At 58.0% G+C, this 17,164-nt stretch overlaps 2 protein-coding genes across 2 annotated transcripts; both read right to left on the reverse strand.

Moving 5' to 3' along the window:
- Positions 1–425: 425 nt before the first annotated feature.
- On the reverse strand, positions 426–9,089 carry LOC113486219 (somatomedin-B and thrombospondin type-1 domain-containing protein-like). Its single transcript, XM_026859946.1, is given in 7 exon segments — positions 426–1,957; positions 1,959–2,025; positions 6,503–6,772; positions 7,442–7,532; positions 7,662–7,734; positions 7,737–7,887; positions 8,573–9,089. Coding segments are annotated over 7 exon segments (894 nt in total). The 5' UTR covers positions 8,776–9,089; the 3' UTR covers positions 426–1,918.
- A 108-nt stretch (positions 9,090–9,197) lies between these two features.
- Positions 9,198–14,240, reverse strand: SLC25A1 (solute carrier family 25 member 1). Its single transcript, XM_026859952.1, has 9 exons — positions 14,170–14,240; positions 13,055–13,191; positions 12,785–12,884; positions 12,415–12,553; positions 11,840–11,924; positions 11,588–11,692; positions 11,063–11,178; positions 10,655–10,728; positions 9,198–10,545 (listed from the first exon to the last, which is right to left on the reverse strand). The coding sequence occupies exons 1-9, from the start codon at positions 14,238–14,240 to the stop codon at positions 10,431–10,433; spliced, it is 942 nt and encodes a 313-aa protein (XP_026715753.1). The 3' UTR covers positions 9,198–10,430.
- Positions 14,241–17,164: the final 2,924 nt, after the last annotated feature.

A 17,164-nucleotide genomic window follows, 5' to 3' on the forward strand; every position in this document is an offset into this window, starting at 1 on the left:
AAGAGACAGCGGGCCCGGTGGGTTGCGGAGCTGCAGCAGCCCTCCCCGGGCAGCAGCTCCTCCTTTGGCCTGGACGAGCTGTCCAGACCCCACATTTTTCCAAGAGAAGGGCCCGCTCGCTCTCCTGGCCGGTCCCAGCTCCCACACCGGGGCGGCCGTGCCCTGCCCGTCTCCCACCGGCAGGTGCAGCACACCGCGGTGGCTCGGGGGAAAGGCCAGATCCTGCAGGTTAACCTTTTGGGAGGCTGTGTTACAGTCGCCAGGGAGCTGGTCCTGGGGTCTGCTTCCAGTGTCCCCAACCCAGCCCTGCAGCCCGGTGCCCTGTGGAGAGCAGCTGGGCTGGGAGGGCCACGCAGCAGTGGCAGGGGCACGAGGGGGAGAGAAAGGGCAGGAGCAGGCAGTTCCCCGTGGCTCCGCATCCCCTCGCCGGCTCTAACAGGTTTCTCTGCTCCGCTCAGGCCACCCATCAGCACCGGAGGGGTCCCAGCCCGGCCTGGGGGGCTGTGTTGGCACAGCTGGGGAGCGGTGGGAGAAGCAGAACCGGCTGCAGACAGAGATCCTGGAGTTGCAGAAGGAGACCTTGCAGCTGCAAAAGGAGAAGATCCTGCTGGAAAAGGAGAAGCTCTTCCTGGAAATCATCAAACTCCGCAGGGAACTGGGCACCTGACAGTCCTCTGCAGGCGCTGGGGCGGCCCAGGGCCACGGTCCCCACTGTGGGGATGGGGACAGCCCGCTCCTCCGGGGGTGGGCACTGGCTGCCGCCGGGATCCCGTGGGGTGAGGCCAGGACAGCTGCGCCGTGAGCTGCCCTCTCCTTCCCATCTCCAGGCCCGGGGCCATGCCTATCTTGGGCTCCCTCCTGCCTGCTGCCTGCCTGCGTGCCCTCGGCCAGCCCAGCGGGAGCCAGCCCTGGTGTGGCATGTCGTCCCACCGCCACAGGAGCCTCGTCCCGCCGAGGCGGGTTTGGATGGGCAGCAGTGGCGGGGTGCTCACAGTGTGGGCATGGCCGCCTCCACTGTCACCCATTTCCCGGGGGACATTTAATGGCTTGGAGCTCCCCGAGCGTCTTGGCAGTGGCAGTGTGGGGCTTGGGCACTGCTGGTCGCTGCAGGTGACCATATCTGAATAAAGGTGATCTCTGCAGGTCGAGTGCCCAGTGCTGTGCCTGAGCGGGGTGGGGGTGAAGTCACCCAGGGGGTGGTTTGGGAGTGCAGGCAGGTGCCAAGGCTGCCAGCATAGTGTCTCAGCTGTGGGTACCACCGGCCAAGGCTGGACCAGGGACCCCCACCAGCAAGGTCATGTCACACCGGGCGAGGAGTGGGGAAGGGCACCAGCACAGCCCAGCATCACCCAGTCTGGCCCCGCTCCTTCCAGTGGGGGATGCTGAGCCCTGCGGCTGGACCTGGACACAAACCAGCATCATGGCCCACGTGCAGACTTTGGGTGCCTATGTTTAATTTCTCTCTGTAAACCACAGCATGCAGCTGAGCCACTCTTCGTGGTTCATCCAACAGTTCCCTGCAGTCGGGCCAGCCTGAACACACAGAGGAAGAATGCTAGCTCCATCCTCGCTTTGCTCGCCGATGGCAGCTCATTGCATGGTGTGATGTCATGGCTGAGCGTGACATCATTGCATTGTCCTCCCATGTCACTGCCACGTCATCTCACCCAGATTTAACCACAGCATGATGTTCTTCCACCATTAATCACCATACTTTGGCAATTCCCTTACTTTTTATAAGCAGGGGTTTCTTCCCATTCTTCAACACAGTACTTAATGGAAAAAAACAGGGAGTCAGCACCAAGGGCAAGCAGCAAGCCTGCAGAAAGGTGAAATTATAAAAGACACCACATTTTTCCTGCCTCCTCAGCAACAAGCAGTGGCATGGGGAAGCTCAGCTCGTCTTCCTGGGGAGATGCTACATGAAAATGAGAGCCTGCGGGGAGCAGACACAACCCATCCTGCAGCCCTTCCTGCACCCATGAGCCCTGGCACCCTGCCACAGAGGTGGCGACCCAAAACATCCTGGAAGGGAAAGCTGGTGAGAGCTGGGGTGTGCCAAGAATAAGTAAATATAATTATAAAAGTATATATATCTATCTATATATATTACATATGTAATAATACATATTGGGAGTTGGACGAAATGATCATTTTATGTCCCTTCCAACTGAAATATTCTATTTAAATGTATTTATTTTTATATGATATATTTTTGATTTATAGTACATCTTATTGCTTTATCATATTATGGTATATTGTAATATCCTATAGTATTATGGCAGATTATAATATTGTGGCATATTATAATATTTGTTTTATATATAAATATATTACATTTATAATTAAGGCTATAAAAGGAAGATGCCTTAGGTGTATGGAGAGATGCTCCTCCATGGGAGGGATGTCCCTTCGGAGGCACAACACACCTTAGAGTGCATTGTGCCTGTCCTGGGTTTGGCTGGGATAGAGTTAATTTTTCTTTTTAGTAGCTGGAATAGTGCTGTGCTTTGGATTCAGTATGGAATTTGGTATGAGAGGAATGTTGATAACACACTGCTGTTTTCAGTTGTTGCTAAGAGATCAAGGACTCTCCAACTCCCCATGTCCTGCCTGTGCGCAGGTGTGCAGGAAGCTGGGGAGGAGCACGGCCAGAGCACAGGGCCCAGACTGGCCAGTGGAATATTCATATCACGTAAGGTCAGGCTCAGTATATAGAGGAGGGGTAGCTGGGAAGGAGGGGGTTCTCTCTTGCTTCTGGGATTGTGACTGCAGGATCTTGGCTTTTTCCAGGATCGCTAGCCGGGGACAGGCTGGGTATCGGTCAGTGGGTGACGAGCAATCGCACTGTGCATTACCCGTTTGTACTTTCTATTATTGTTATTACTGTTTTATTTCAATTATTAAACTTTTAATCTCAACCTAGGAGTGTCCCTTCACCCCTCCAATTTTCTATCCCATCCCCTGGGCAGGTGAGGGTGAACAAGCAGCTGCATGGTGTTTGGCTGCTGGCAGGGTTTAAACTACAAGTCCTTTTTGGTACCCAACGTGGGGCACGAAGGGTTGGGATAACAACAGATCTGGCCAGAGGGCATTACAATGCATTGGTTATAATCATTCATTATGTTGTTTTAATAGTTGCTGGTCATATGTTGGGGTTTTGACTCTTAGAGTTGTGGCTTTCATTCTTAGAGTTGTGCATCACCTCACTGGCCGTATATAGCCCTCTGCTACTGCTTATCACCTCTGGGATGTGGATTGAGATTTTTGTTTTGCTGTACTATGTAACACTGGTTTATGGCACGATAAAGTTGTTGGTCCTGAGACTAGTCCAGTACTTGTATTCAGCACTGTCATTCCTTCTGTACTTCGGGGGTCATCTACCAGAGAGGCTAACAACTACCTGCTTGACTTTTTCTCCTAGGAAAGCCAGTCCATGAGGGAGACCCCTTCCTTCACCTTCCCCTTCTCCTCCAGGCTACTTAAAACAGCATTTGAGAATTTAGAAAATTTTGAATATCCTTGGAATGTTGACACTAACACGGTTGTCTTATTGCTGGGAGCCAAGCGTGTTCCTGCATGTGGTTCAGGTTTTGTTCAGGGTTAAGCAACTATTTAAGAGTATCACCTGGAGATCTAGCCTGAGGCTGGAGAGTTATGAGTGGCAGGGACAGTATCTAGGAGAGTGGACACCTCTAATTTTCTGGAATTTTGCCCCTGAACAAGTTCAGAATCCCCAAAACTAGTAAAATATTTAGAAAAAGTATGCTGTCACCCTGGCAATTCTAGAGAGGCACACATCGCTGCAATGTGCTGGGGCCTGGCCCATGCCTGCCGAGCCCTGCTCAACACTATTTGGTACCCTCAAGGGGAAGAGAAGGTCTCTGGACCTGATAACAAAATGACAGGTGCTGCAGCCACCCCAACCCCTGCAACAGGCGCTGCGGCTGGACCGAAGGACCAACCCGTGCCGGTATCAGTCGCCCCCAGATGGAAGAAGAAATGGACACAAAAGTCATCACATTTAGAAAGGGATGAAGATGCTCCTGCTAAGGAGAAAGAGGAGGAGGAAGAGGAGGAAGGAGAAGATGATACAGTAACCACCTCCACCCTATCTTTATCCCTGAGCCAGCTGAGGGATATATGAAAAGGTTTCAGCTGTTAGCCAGGCGAGCCCATTGTCACTTAGCTGCTCAGATAACGGGGTGAGTAGCTTGGATTTAGATGGTAAAGAAGCCAGGCAGCTGGGGTCCCTTGCTAGGGAAGAGGATATTGGTAAAGCAATTGGAAAAGGGGAGGGAATCCATAGACTGGAGGCAGCTCTTGTCAGTGTGAGGGAAAGGTATCCCTACAAGGAAGAGGTTGATGTAATTCGGGCACGTGGGTCAATATAGAGAGGTATTTGGTACCTGAGGGAACTAGCTGTGTGGGAGGTGATTTATTACGACCCAGCCAACACGCAGTTACCTGAAGACCCAGATGATGTCCCATGTGGACAAGCCACATGGCAGAAGGTTGTACGGAGCACACCATCATCATATGCCAGCTCACTGGCAATAGTAGATTTAGGAGGAGATGATTAGGCACCACCCGTGAATGAAGTGGCTACTCAACTCCGGCAGTTCAATGAACATCTCTCATCCTCCCTATAGGCCTGCATCTCAGCTGTGGAGAAACTACCAGGCAGCCTGGAGAAACATGGAGAAACTGTCTCGAAAGTTTCAGCAATTTGAAGGTAAGTTCAGCCCCCCAGCTGAAACACAGCTCCTCCTGGCACCCTGACTGCCAGTGCTGGGCTGGATGTTCAAAGGGAGGGTCCCCTCTACACACCATGCAACTGATGCCACGTGGAGTAAGTGGGTCACACTGATCCTACAGTGGGTTTGAATAGTGAGCCCTAGCAGCCCAGGAATATTGGAAGTGATCAGAAACTGGCCAGAAGGCAAAGATTTTGGAATGCACCAGAGGAAGATGTGACACGTGCTGAAGAGGCCCCACCATATAATAAACTACTAGATAATGAGAAGCAGTATGCCCTGTTTACCGACGGGTCCTGTTGCATTGTAGGAAAATACTGAAGGTGGAATGCTGCTCTGTGGAGCCCTGCACAACACGTTACAGAAGCTGCTGAAGAAGGTGAATCGAGACAGTTTGTGGAAGTGAGACCCATCCAGCTGGCCTTAGATATTGCTGAGTGAGAAAGGTGTCCGGTGCTCTATTTCTACATGGACTCATGGATGGCAGCAAATGCTCCGTGGGAGTGGTTACAGCAATGGAAACGAGGCAATTGGCAGGGCAGAGGCAAACCTGTCTGGGCTGCTAATTATGGCAGGATATTGCTGCTCAGGTGGAGAACTTGGTTGTGAAAGTATGTCATGTAGATGCTCATGTGACCAAGAGCCAGGCCACCAAAGAACATTAAATCAACCAACAGGTGGATCAAGCTGCTAAGATTAATGTGGCCCAAGTGGACCTGGACTGGCAACATATGGGTGAGAAATTTATGGCTTGCTTGGCCCATGACTCCTCAGGCCGTCAGGGAAGAGATGCAACATATAGATGGGCCCGTGATCAAGGGGTGGACTTAACCATGGGCACTATTACACAGGTTATCCGTGAATGTGAAACAGGTCCTGCACTCAAGCAAGCCAAGCAGTTAAAAACTCTTCGGTATGGAGTATGATGGTTAAAATATAGATACGGGATGGCCTGGCAGATTGATTATATCATGCTCCCACAAACTCGGCATGGCAAATGCTATGTACTCGCAGTGGTGGAAACAGCCACCAGGTGCTTGGAGACATATTCTGTGCCCCATGCCACCACCTGGAACACTGTTCTGGGCCTGGAAAAGCAAGTCTTGTGGTGGCATGGCACCCCAGAAAGAACTGAGTTAGATAATGGGACTCATCTCCAGAACAATCTCATAGACACTTGGGCTGAAGAACATGGCACTGAGTGGGTATATCACATCCCCTGGCATGCACCAGCCTCTGGAAAATTAAGCAGTACAATGGGTCGCTGTCCTGGGTTTGACTGGGATAGAGTTAATTTTTCTTCTTAATAACTAGAATAGTGCTGTGCTTTGGATTCAGTATGGAATTTGGTGTGACAGGAATGTTGATAACACTGACGTTTTCAGTTGTTGCTACAAGATCAAGGACTCTCCAACTCCCCATGTCCTGCCTGTGCGCAGGTGTGCAGGAAGCTGGGGAGGAGCACGGCCAGAGCACAGGGCCCAGACTGGCCAGTGGAATATTCATATCACGTAAGGTCAGGCTCAGTATATAGAGGAGGGGTAGCTGGGAAGGAGGGGGTTCTCTCTCGATTTGGGGATTGTTGTTCTGGGATCTTGGCTTTTTCCAGGATCGCTAGCCGGGGACAGGCTGGGTGTCAGTCAGGAGGTGGGGAGCAGTCACAGTGTGCATTACCCGTTTGTACTTTCTGTTATTGTTATTACTGTTTTATTTCAATTATTAAACTTTTAATCTCAACCTAGGAGTGTCCCTTCACCTTCCAATGCTGTATCCCATCCCCTGGGCAGGGGAAGGTGAGTGAGCAGCTGTGTGGTCTTTTGCTGCCAGCTGGCTTAAACCACGACAGCACCTCCGAAGGGGCTCCCCGGCCCCACACTGCACCTACCTGGCTCCTTGCAGCCCACATCTGGTGCAGCAGGGGCTGCGGTGCGGCACATCCCCTGACACTCAACACCCCCCCACTTGTCCCAGTGCAGGCAGCAGCTCCAGGCCTGCCCGTGGCAGGGGGGCCCCACCTGCACCAGGTGAAAATAGCTGCAGCAGCTGGTGAGGGAGGAGGCGGAAAGGGGGTAAAAGGCGGGGAAAAGTGGGGGGAAATGGTAGTTGGAGGGTAGAGGTTGTGGTGTTTTCTTGATGACGGGGGATGTAAAGGGGCTGTGGGTTTGAGGGTGCAAAAGGGCCATGGTTGGGGGCTTGAGAAGGGTAATGGCTCTGGGGAGGGGGTTGCAGAGGGGCCATGGTTTTGAGGCATGGGGGAGGTGGGAGGGTAATGGCTCTGGGAGGGTGCAAAGGGGCAATGGCTTTGTTCAGTGGGGCTATGGGTCTGTGGGGGCAAAGGGGCAATTGCTTTAGCAGCTGTGAAGGAGTCATGGTTTGGAGGGGTGGGAAGGGTGACGGCTCTAGGAGGATGGAAAAGGGCCACAGCTCTAAGAGGGGGGTGCAAAGGGGCCATGGGGCTGGGATGGGGGAGAAGGGTATGGGCTCTAGGGGGTGCAAACAGGCCATGGGTATAGGAAGGGGAGCAAAGGGGCCATGGTTTGGAGGGGAAGAAGGGTAATGGCTGGGGGGATGCAGAGAGGTCTTGCATCTGGGGGTTACAAAGGGGCCATGGCTGCAGGGGGGTGTGCAGAGGGGTCACAGCTCTGGAGATGGGAGGTGCAGGGGGGGCCCAGCCCAACACCTACCTGGACAGTTCCTCTGGCAGCAGCAGCTCAGCTCTCCCCCAGGGATCCCTGAAGTCCTGGTTGAAGGAGACGGGTAATATCTTGGCCACCCCTGGCAGAACAGCCAGGGGACACCCCTGGCAGAACAGTTACAGACACCCCAGGACAGGCAGCGGGGATGGCAACACCGGGAGACCGTCACACACGAGGGAGGTGAGCATCCTCGAGGGACCCGCGTTACCTTTGGCTGTCGCACAGGTCAGGTGCTCCCCCAGGCACCTGCAGCACTGCTTGAGGTTGGGACAAGGCTCGCCCCATCGTGCTGGGGCAGGACGGTGACCTGGCAGCTGCAGGCCTTGCTGCTGACCCTGCACGGGGAGCTGCACCCACTCCACGGCCCCCAGGGCCCTACCACGCAGCTCACCACTGCCAGGGGAGCGGGTGGGATGGGGAAGGGGGAAGGAGAGCTTCAGTGGTGTGAAGGATGGACAGAGAAGAGCAGGGGGGATGCAGCACAGGGGAGGGGGAAAAAAGGAGGAAGGAAAAGGGCCAGGGTGACCCTGGCAGCCCCTCTCCCCCAACCCCCAGGCAGTGGCACTGTGCACCGCTTCTGAGGGCCTTTACCCCCGCACCACTGCCGCAGCTCTGCATCGTGCTGACCTGGGACCCCACTAATCTCCCTGGAGATTAGGGAGGGCTGACTGCTGCAATTGTCCAGGGGGCCACGGTCAGCATCCACCCAGGTTTGGGTCCCCGGGGGGGGCTGGCTCTCCACTCCCCAAGCCCCTGCTCCCTGTTTGTCATCCCCAGCACAGCCCCCGGTTCCTGTGTCCCCATGCAAGGCACTTGTCCATGCAGGGCTTGTCCCCCTTGGGTCCCACACTGACATCTCTGAGGCTTGCAATGACAGCGCTACCACCAGCTGCAGACCAAAGGCCACCCCTGCAGGCTCTTATTGCACTGAGAGCAGCCAGACCTTCAGTGTGGAAAAAAGCGGAAAATTGGGATATTGCTCCAAATCCAGCGCAGCCAGCATCCCCAGATGCATCCCATTACTGCTCAAAGTATGGGGCTAACACATAATAGCAAACACCTGCCAGCCAGGCTGGCGTCCCCCAGCCCTGGGGACTGGCCGGTGCCATCCCCTCCCACCACTCACCGGTGGCACGGTAGCCCTCACAGCAGTCGCCCATGCTCTCACAGTACGAGTGGCAGTAGCAGTGAGGCCGGTGGGTGCCCAGGGCCCAGCAGGTGTTGTTCCTGCCCGAACAGCACCGGTGCCAGCAGCTGCCCGTGGCACCCACCAGGTGGCCGGTGGCCAGCAGCCAGGCCCTGCTGAGCAGCAAGCCCTGCATGGCACCAGGACCCCACAAGCCCCCGAGGGATGGCTTCCCTCCCCCATGTAGCCAAATGCTGGGCAAGGAGCGAGGGCTGCAGCAGCAGCACTGGGAGCCCTGGTCACACCACCCCTGGGCTGGGTGGGGGGACACAGCCCATTCCCTTCTGCTCCACCGCCCCTCACCATCTCAGCTCTTCACTCCATGGCCAGGGTGAGGATTTAACAAAATTAACCAGGATGGTTAATAAAATGCTGTGCATGGGACAATGCAACCCTGAAGCTGCCTGGGAGCATCTGTGAATGGGCACTATTGGGTTGAAGTTGATGCTTTCCCAGGAGCACCAGCTCGACATGATGGGGAACCGTCCCCAACCCTCATCCACACCACAGGAGCTGCTCGCTGCCTGCTCAGCACAGCCTGGACACCAATGCAGCTGCTAAAGCCAGACTGATTTTATTCAAATCGGGAATGTAAAACAGAATAATAATAATAAAAAAAAAAACCAACAAACCACCCAACCCTCACTGGCTTGAGAGCAGAAAGCCACAGGCAAACCATGCCTGGGCTTTCCTTCTCCTCCTTCACCCTCCCGTGTTAAGGCTGCGTTCATCACTGGCGGCAGGAGGAGGGACGGGTTGAACCCCAGCTCCCACACCCCCCAGCGCCTTTGGGAGAAGTTTGGCACAAATCGGTGAGGCTGAGCCCAGCATGGGGCAGGGCAGGGCTTGGGCCCCACAGCCACGGGTGTTAGTGGGTCAGCGTGAAGCTCTGAAAGCTACAGGATTACCTATGGGGCCACGGAGAGGCGGCAGGAGGGCAGATGGGGGGAATGTGGCAGAAGAAGGGGTTTGCACCCCTGGCCGAGGGGCCAAGTCTGCGGTACGGGGCTGTACCTCCTCACCCCGGCTCGCACACACGCCTCAACTGTAAACGGCAAGTGATGGGGGCACCCGGCTCACCCCGATCCTGGTCCCACGGTGAGGAGAACTAAAGGCCTGGCTGTATGTGCAATTTTGAGCAGCACCTGGTCAGCAACCTCGGGCTAAGCGGGACCCCAGGGGGTCTCAGTGCTGGCAGGGAGGAGGGAGGCCAGGGCAGTGCCAGTGGGTAACTGCCCTCCTGTCCCCAGGGGTGTAGAGGTGGTTGGCCTCCCCAGAGCTGCTGTGAGAGCCAGTGCATCGCTCCCAGCCGGCCCCAGGAGCCTCTGCCAGCTGTGATGCCTGGTGCACAGCTTGGCCACTGCGCCCACACGGCTCAGGGGGGCTCTCCGCACCCCCAAAAAGAGCCGGCTCCTAGGCAGCTGGCAGCTCCTAGCTGCTGGGGGGCCCTGGGGGCACAGGGCCACCATCCCAGGGGACACCTCACCCTGGATAACCAGCGCTTGGAGGTGATGCGAGACCAGGTGGAAGTGTCACCAGGGGATCAGGGTGGGCATAACTGGGATGCTGGGGGTCTGGATGCTGCTGCTTCCTCCCCACTCCTTTTAGCACACAACTAATAATTTAACCTGCTCCAGAGCCTGTTCCTAAACATAAAGGTGGCCGGGTGTGGGGGTAGGGCGTGCGTGTGGGGCAGACTTGGCCCCGGGCAGTGCCAGCGGGCTTGGTCACCACTCTCCGGCTGCAGCCCCGTGGGGCAAGGGAGGTGGGGGCTGCCCCGGCCCGGCCACCTCAGTCCGTTTTCCACACCTTGTTGAGGAACTTGACCACCTCATCGTAGATGACGAAGACGATGGCCACATCGAGGCAGACGCGGCCCAGACGAGGCACCGTGCCCTTGTAAAACCTGCCGGGGATAGAGGGGGGCCGTCAGGCTGGGTGCCCTCACAGCCTCCTCCCCACTCATCCTGCCCCCCCCCATGCCACCCCTCGCCCATCCCTGCCGCAGGGCTTACGCCAAGGGCCCTTCGTATTTCATGATCTGGTAGGCACAGTCCCAGGTGCTCTTGTACTTGTGTGCTTCCAGTCCCTGTGGAATGGAAAAGCGGGGTCAGAGGATGGAGCCAGGGGTACATCTGGGGCAATTTTGTGGGGGGAGGCAGAGAGCTGAGGGTGTGCCAGGAGGAACCAAACCACCTTCACTGCTGCGGGCCACCAAACTTGGCAGGGATGTCCCCACCTCCATGCAAATACTTCCCAGCACCCCCACGGCCCAGCTGAAAGGAGGCAGCATCCCCAGCCTCCCTCCAAACCTCGCCAGCATCGGGCACCTGCCCTGGGGGCTGCACAAAACAGCTCCCAAACAGTGAGTGACCCCATCCCACCACAGGCAAAGCGGTCCCACACTGTGCCCTGTGCCACACCTGCATCCTGGTCTTCACCACGTCCAAGGGGGTGTTGCCAAAGACACTCGCAGCTCCAGCAAGGGCTCCAAACACCCCTGTGACGAAGGGGTTGATGACCTTGTTGGGATCGTCCCCTGGTAAGGAGGAGAGGTTGAGGGCAGTGGTGGTGTGGGGATGAAGCACAGCATCCCCGAGGGAGCCCACAAGGATGGTCCCAGGTCTGGCTGCTCATGGTCAGGACTTGTACCATGCTGAGCTGGGGACCAGGGTCTTCGGAGGGGCCTGTCCAGCAGCACCTGCCCCACAGAGCACAGGCAGCACTGGGGGTCAGGGTGGGGGTGGAGGTGATGCTCTGGCACCAGGACTTTGCAGCACCATGAGCTGGGGCCCCCCTGCCCCAGCTTTCACCTTTCTCTACCATGAGAGGCTGAGCCATGAGAAGCAGAAGGTGTGCCAATGGAAAGCCCAAGCCTAGCTCCCAAGGACGGGCTGGGGGACCCAGCAATGCAGCTGGGGTGGCTTGTGGGGATGGGAGCACCATACCTTTGTACCAGTTCTTGAGGGAGGTCATGACGAAGAAGCGGATGGCCTGGTTTGATCCTTGCTTGAGGACGGTTGCGGTTAAGCCCTGGTAGGTTCCCTTCAGTCCTGCAGCAAGAGAGGGCATTGGAGGGGAGCACCAGCCTCACAAAGGCAGAGAAAAACCTCCCTGGGCCGCTGGTCCCAGCCTGTACCCGTCCCCCACCTCCCACCCCATCCCTGAAGCGTGGAGTAACAACTTCCCTGGGGACTCACCCTGTTCCCGAACGATCTCCCGGACGCCGTGGAAGAAGCCGCGGTATTTGGGCTTGGGGGAGCACTGGTCATGGATAAACTTGACCTGTGGGGAGACGACGTGCTTGTCCTGGCTGAGGCGAGGGGAGGTGCAATGGCCCCAGAGGGCTTCCAGGCACCTCTCGCCTTGCTCCAGGGATGGCCCCAAGATCAGAGCTGACCCACGTGGCCAGGCAACACTGGGTGAGACCATGGGGGAAGCCTGTGCCCACAGCCAGCCATGTATTTTGCAGAGGAAAACCTGGGAAACTGCCCCTGCAAGCAATCTACATGGGTTTTACAGTGCTAAAATGGGTGACAGGATGGCTCCTGGGTGGGGGGCTCCTCCCTGGAGCAGGGAAGGATCCACAGCCCACCAGACCTGACCTGTCCATGGGGCTTTCTAGCATCAGCTCTTCCCCTACAAAACCAGCCCGAGCAAACCCACCAGCCCTCAGGTCCCTGAAAGCTGGGCATCCCTGGCTCTCGCCCCCTCCCAACCTGGCCCAGGGAGGGGTGCTGGGGCAGGGGGACACTGGTGGCTGCTTCCCACCCACCTTTACGGTCTCCATGGGGCAGACCACCACCACGGCCTCGGCCACACCAGCACCCAGCCCGCAGATAAGGCCTCGTGTGCTGTCCAGCCGCCCCTTCTCATCTCTCATCTGGTTGCTGAGGAACTCGAACATCCCAAACCTGCAAAGGAGGCACCGTGCCAACTCCCAAGCACCCGGCTGGGGGGCTGCACACCATGCTCTGGGTCTGTCCCTGGGAGCAGCCACGCACCCTGCAAGACGACCCTCTCCATCTAAGAAAGCACCCAGCTTTGGCAAAATGCCCCAGGGGACACCAAGGACAAACCCGCCCCACTGTTTGCTGCTGTCTGAGGTCCCCCGCAACTCACCCCATGCCATGGGGGACACCTACCTGACAGCAGCTTTGGGGATGGAGCCGTACACCAGCGAGCTGAGCCCTCGGTACAGCCCTCGAATGCCATGGTCACGGACCGTCTGCTTCACACAGTCCCCTGCAGCAGAGCACAGCGGTGCCACCGTCACCCGCCACACCAAGGGCCACTGTGTCACCCCCACTGCCCACCCCACCAAACCCCGCTCACTCCCCCAGCTCCAACCAGGCTCCCTGGGAGCCTCCAGATCCAGGCGGCGGGTTGGGGCAAGGCACCGGGTGCGCGCTCACCGATGCCCTTGTAGCGGGGAGGGTTTGCCTTCTCGTCCAGCTGCAGCTGCGTCTTCACATACTCGGTGGGGAAGGTGATGCAGATCTCGATCCCTCCGGCCAGGCCACCTGGGTAGGAAAGGAGGGGACGCTGGAGCCTGGAGCAGCACCGTGCCCATCCAGCGCCACGTGGCTGCTGCTGGCTTCAAGACGGCTGAACCCAAGACCTCTGGCAGCCAGGTCTGGGCTGGGACACCATGTCCCTGTCCTCGACAAACCCCTGGGGACTTCAAATGACAGCTGGGCCCTGCGCCAACCCAGCACCCAGCAGAGGCATCACCACCTGGCCATGGCAAGAGCTGGCAAGGAGACTGCCCAAAGGGGTGGGAAAACCGGGCAAAACACTGCACCCAGAGCTGCTGTTTCAGCGTTGTTTCCCCTTCAGAGGCACCTCTCCCTGTCCATAGCCCTACACCCCACAGGTGAGCTGCCAGCACGGGGATTTATAAACCCAACGGAGCCTAACGGTGCCGCACGAGGCCCAGCACCACTCACGCAGCGCCAGCAGGAGCCCATTTGCAGACTCAGCCATGCCAGCACGGAAGCACAATTATCATCAAGGCTGTCTGGCCGCCCCAGGCTCACACGGTGGTGGCTGCTGGGCACTGATTACACCGGCTGAAGCCTTCCCACCACAGCCAGGGGACACGCCAGCACCCCAGCAACAAGTGGCACCAGATCTTGGTGCTTGGGCTCCCCTTGGCTCGCTCAAAGCGCTTGCAGCTGGCCCTGCCGTGAGCTGCCTCGCGGCAGGAGAACCAACCCTGGCCGGGCTGGGGGTCCCCGGGAACTGGGCTCTCTCCGGCTGGCAAACAACCGCCCAGCTCGTTTCCTTGCATCAAAGCACAGCCGGGTCCTGCCGAGCAGCAGGAGCTCTTTGTGCCGGTGCAAAGAGGAAGCACGGGGCCAAGCCAGGCTCCCCCAGGCCTCGCAGGAGCAAACCCCCCTGCAGCCCAGGCCAGGGCACGAGCCAACGCTGGGGCAAAGCCCCGGACCAGCAGCTTCCCTGGGACCGGGCGTTACACGGTACAATGCTGGGGAGCCCCGGGATGCTGCCGCTGGGGCTGGGCACGCACCAGAGCAGCCCTCGAGGGCCTCCTGGCTCCTTGCCCAGGGAGGGCAACTCAGGCCCCAGGCTGCACGACATGGCCCGGTGTGGGGCCAGGTTGGCTGCCAGCTTTCAGCCTCCCACACCACCTGCACCAGCCCCTGCAGTCAGCCATGTGCTCAGTGTGACAGCAGCGCTGCGGCTCCCGCCACAGCCACCCCCGGCACGGCTCTGCTACCGCCCAGGAGGAAGGGCCAGCACAAGGGCTGGGGGCAGTCGTGGGTTATCCTGCTCTGCAGTCAAGTGCAGACCTGATGCCACACAGCAGAGCACAGCTCTGCTTATCAGCACCCTCCAAAGTACCCTGCGAGGGAACACTGATAGGGGACAGGCCATGGCTGCTCCCTGTGACAGTACCAGCCGGCCCAAAGTCCTGGACCAGCAGAGAGCCACTGGCAAAGCTGCTCACCCAGTGCAGGGATGTCCTGGGAAGCAGGCTGGCATCCCCCAGGGCACTGCTACCTTCTCTCAGTGAAGAGAGGTGTCCTGGAGGGAAAGGAAAGCAGCCTCACTGTACTCCCTCCAGCAGCTGGGCAGCACCCACCTTACAACAGCCTTATCCTGGATTTTCCCCCAGGCACAAGCAGTAGTGGGCTGTGCTCCTCCATGCCAGCACTCAGCACAGCCGAGATGACAGGAAAGCCCAGCTCCACGCTCCAAGAGTAACCTCCTCCTCCCGCAGGCATGGTGGGGATGGGGACGTCATGGCACTGAGTACTGGTCCCCCATCCCCAGGGCAGGACTTGCCAGCCCAGCCTGGCAGCATCCCGGCCCCATGGAGCACTGGGGACAGAGCTCGATGCCAGCTCGGCTCCACCACAGCAGACAAAGGCCCCTTGTTTCCTGCTGTGTTCCCAGGAGGAGCCATAGCTGCTCAGCACCGGCCAGGCAGGCACCTCCCCGGCGGCAGCGATGGGTGACCACTGCCAGCCTTTACGCCTCCGCAGCGCCCTGTGCTTTGGTGGCGCGGGAGGAAGCTGTGGCAGCCGCAGGAAGGCCAGCTCACACCCGGCTCACACCCAGCTCACACCCGGCTCACACCACTGTGGCCGGCCACCGTCTCTCCTCTGCTGCGCCACAGGGGGACAGCCACCATCCCCAGCGTCCCCAGAGCAATCCTGCTGCTCCCCTCAACCCTGTCCCGTCCTCAGCATGTCCCGCAGGCAGCGCAGGTCCCACAGCAGTGGGAGCTGGGGGCTTGCCAAGCACTATAATTACTCCTGCAAAGTCAAACAGCTCCTGCGGGAAAAGCTGGCAGGTCCCTGGCGAGCAGTGTGATGAGAAGCAGTGTCCTCCAGCCGGGTGCAATGGTTCCCGAAAAGCTGAGTGCCAGCTGGCACCTCTCTGCGCTGCTACACACCACTGTGTCACCAGCCCCACTGCCAACGCAGCCACACAAACACCCCAGGTGCTGCCAAGGCCACTTCCCTCCCTCCTACACTGCAGACTTAAAGTGCTGGACATTTTAAGAGCTGTAAATGTTTGTTCCCTCTCAGTCCCCCAGCACCAGCTGCTGCTCCAACACCTCCAGAAGCCAGAGAGCAGGGAAACACCCGGGACAAGCACCAGCCCCTCGGTTCATGGCAGCCACACCAAATGGCGCAGGAAGGGATGCTGTGCCTCCTGCAACCTGCCTGCAGCCTCAGCAGCGGCCAGGATTAAGGGCATTTGTCCATGCAGGGGAGGCAGAGTGGCTCTGCCCAGCATCCCATGGGCAAAACCGCATCCACAGGAGCCTCTGAGGGCCTTGGCAAAGGTACAGGGTGCTGCTCCTGGGAACCAGCAGCCTCTGGGGCACTGGAGCCACCTGAGCTAAGTTGGAACTGGCTCCCCACAGCAAAACACAAGCTGAATGCAAAAGGTATCCCCAGCCCAGAGCCACCCTGGCCCGCTGCAGCGCACACACACACATGTGGCCCTGTCTGTGGCAGGAGACACCCCAGGACCTGAGCAGAGTGGCAGGGACATGGCTGGACGCCAGCACCCTGACTGCCTCTATCACCACTCATGGGGGACAGGGGAAGGGAGGGGACCCTGCCCGGAGGCTGCCCTGCTGCTGCACAGCCAGGACAGACTCCAACACCCCTTTTGGCAGCTGCGCACTGGCAAATTACAGGGCAGGCAAACAGGCCTGTTCAGGGAAATGCACCCAGAGGAGAATCATCTCCCTGGCCCTGCTCTGGGATGTGCTGCCAGGTCTCCTCCCTGCCCCCTGGTGTTGCTCTGGCCCCAAATCCCATGGGAAGGTGCTCCACAGAAGGCAGGGACTCCAGACCAACTCCATGACTTGGGGCAATTTTAACCCCTTCCCTCTCTAGAAGTAAGACCCATCAGAGGTCAAGCGCCCTCTCCACATGCTCTTTTATTCCAGCAGAAACCTTATTCTATGCAAATAAATCACCCTACTGCCCATGAGCAGCAGCCTCTTTCAGCCCCTCTCCCTCGCCAGGGCTGCCGAGTGCTTTGCAACCTGTTTACCCGGACTTTAACCAGCAGCTTCAGCTATTGCAACACTGCAGAGTCAGCAGAACAGCCCGCAGCCAGCACGCAGGAGGTGAAAGAGCAAGCAGGGCAGCCCGGAGGCCCAGCCAAGGCTTTTGGTTATTAGCTGGATACAGCAGAGGCAGAGGAGAGAGGATGTCCTTCAGGGAAGGACGCTCTGCCCGGCCCAGAGAAGGTCCCTGCGGCGGGGGGATCCCACGCCCGGTGTTAGGAATGGCTCCCTGCCTGCAGCATGCCTGCAAGCGCCCGCCTGCCAGCAATCCTGACCTCGCAGGCCCAGCAGGGAAGGGAAAGAAGGGAAAAATACCTGTTTGTCAGCCACTTGGCATGATTTTCCCAGGAAAAGTTCAGCTCTCCTTTGTGGAGGGGCCAGCAGAGTTATTCAGGGACATGACTGGGGAGAGTTGGCAGAAAGGAGAGGGGGTTTGGGGACAGCAGGAGGGTGCTGCCTCTGCAGTGCT

This window comes from Athene cunicularia (assembly GCF_003259725.1).
Source record: "Athene cunicularia isolate RWA chromosome 15 unlocalized genomic scaffold, athCun1 chr15_part1, whole genome shotgun sequence".
Classification (NCBI taxonomy): Eukaryota; Metazoa; Chordata; class Aves; order Strigiformes; family Strigidae; genus Athene; species Athene cunicularia.

Excerpts from the sequence above, each read along its gene's own strand:
- SLC25A1 (XM_026859952.1), bottom strand. The coding sequence starts at position 14,240 with ATGTCGTGCAGCCTGGGGCCTGAGTTGCCCTCCCTGGGCAAGGAGCCA. Across the intron at positions 13,192-14,169 it reads GGCCCTCGAGGGCTGCTCTG|GCTCCAGCGTCCCCTCCTTT; the intron begins GTGCGTGCCCAG and ends GTGCTGCTCCAG. Across the intron at positions 12,885-13,054 it reads TCCCCGCTACAAGGGCATCG|GGGACTGTGTGAAGCAGACG; the intron begins GTGAGCGCGCAC and ends GCTCTGCTGCAG.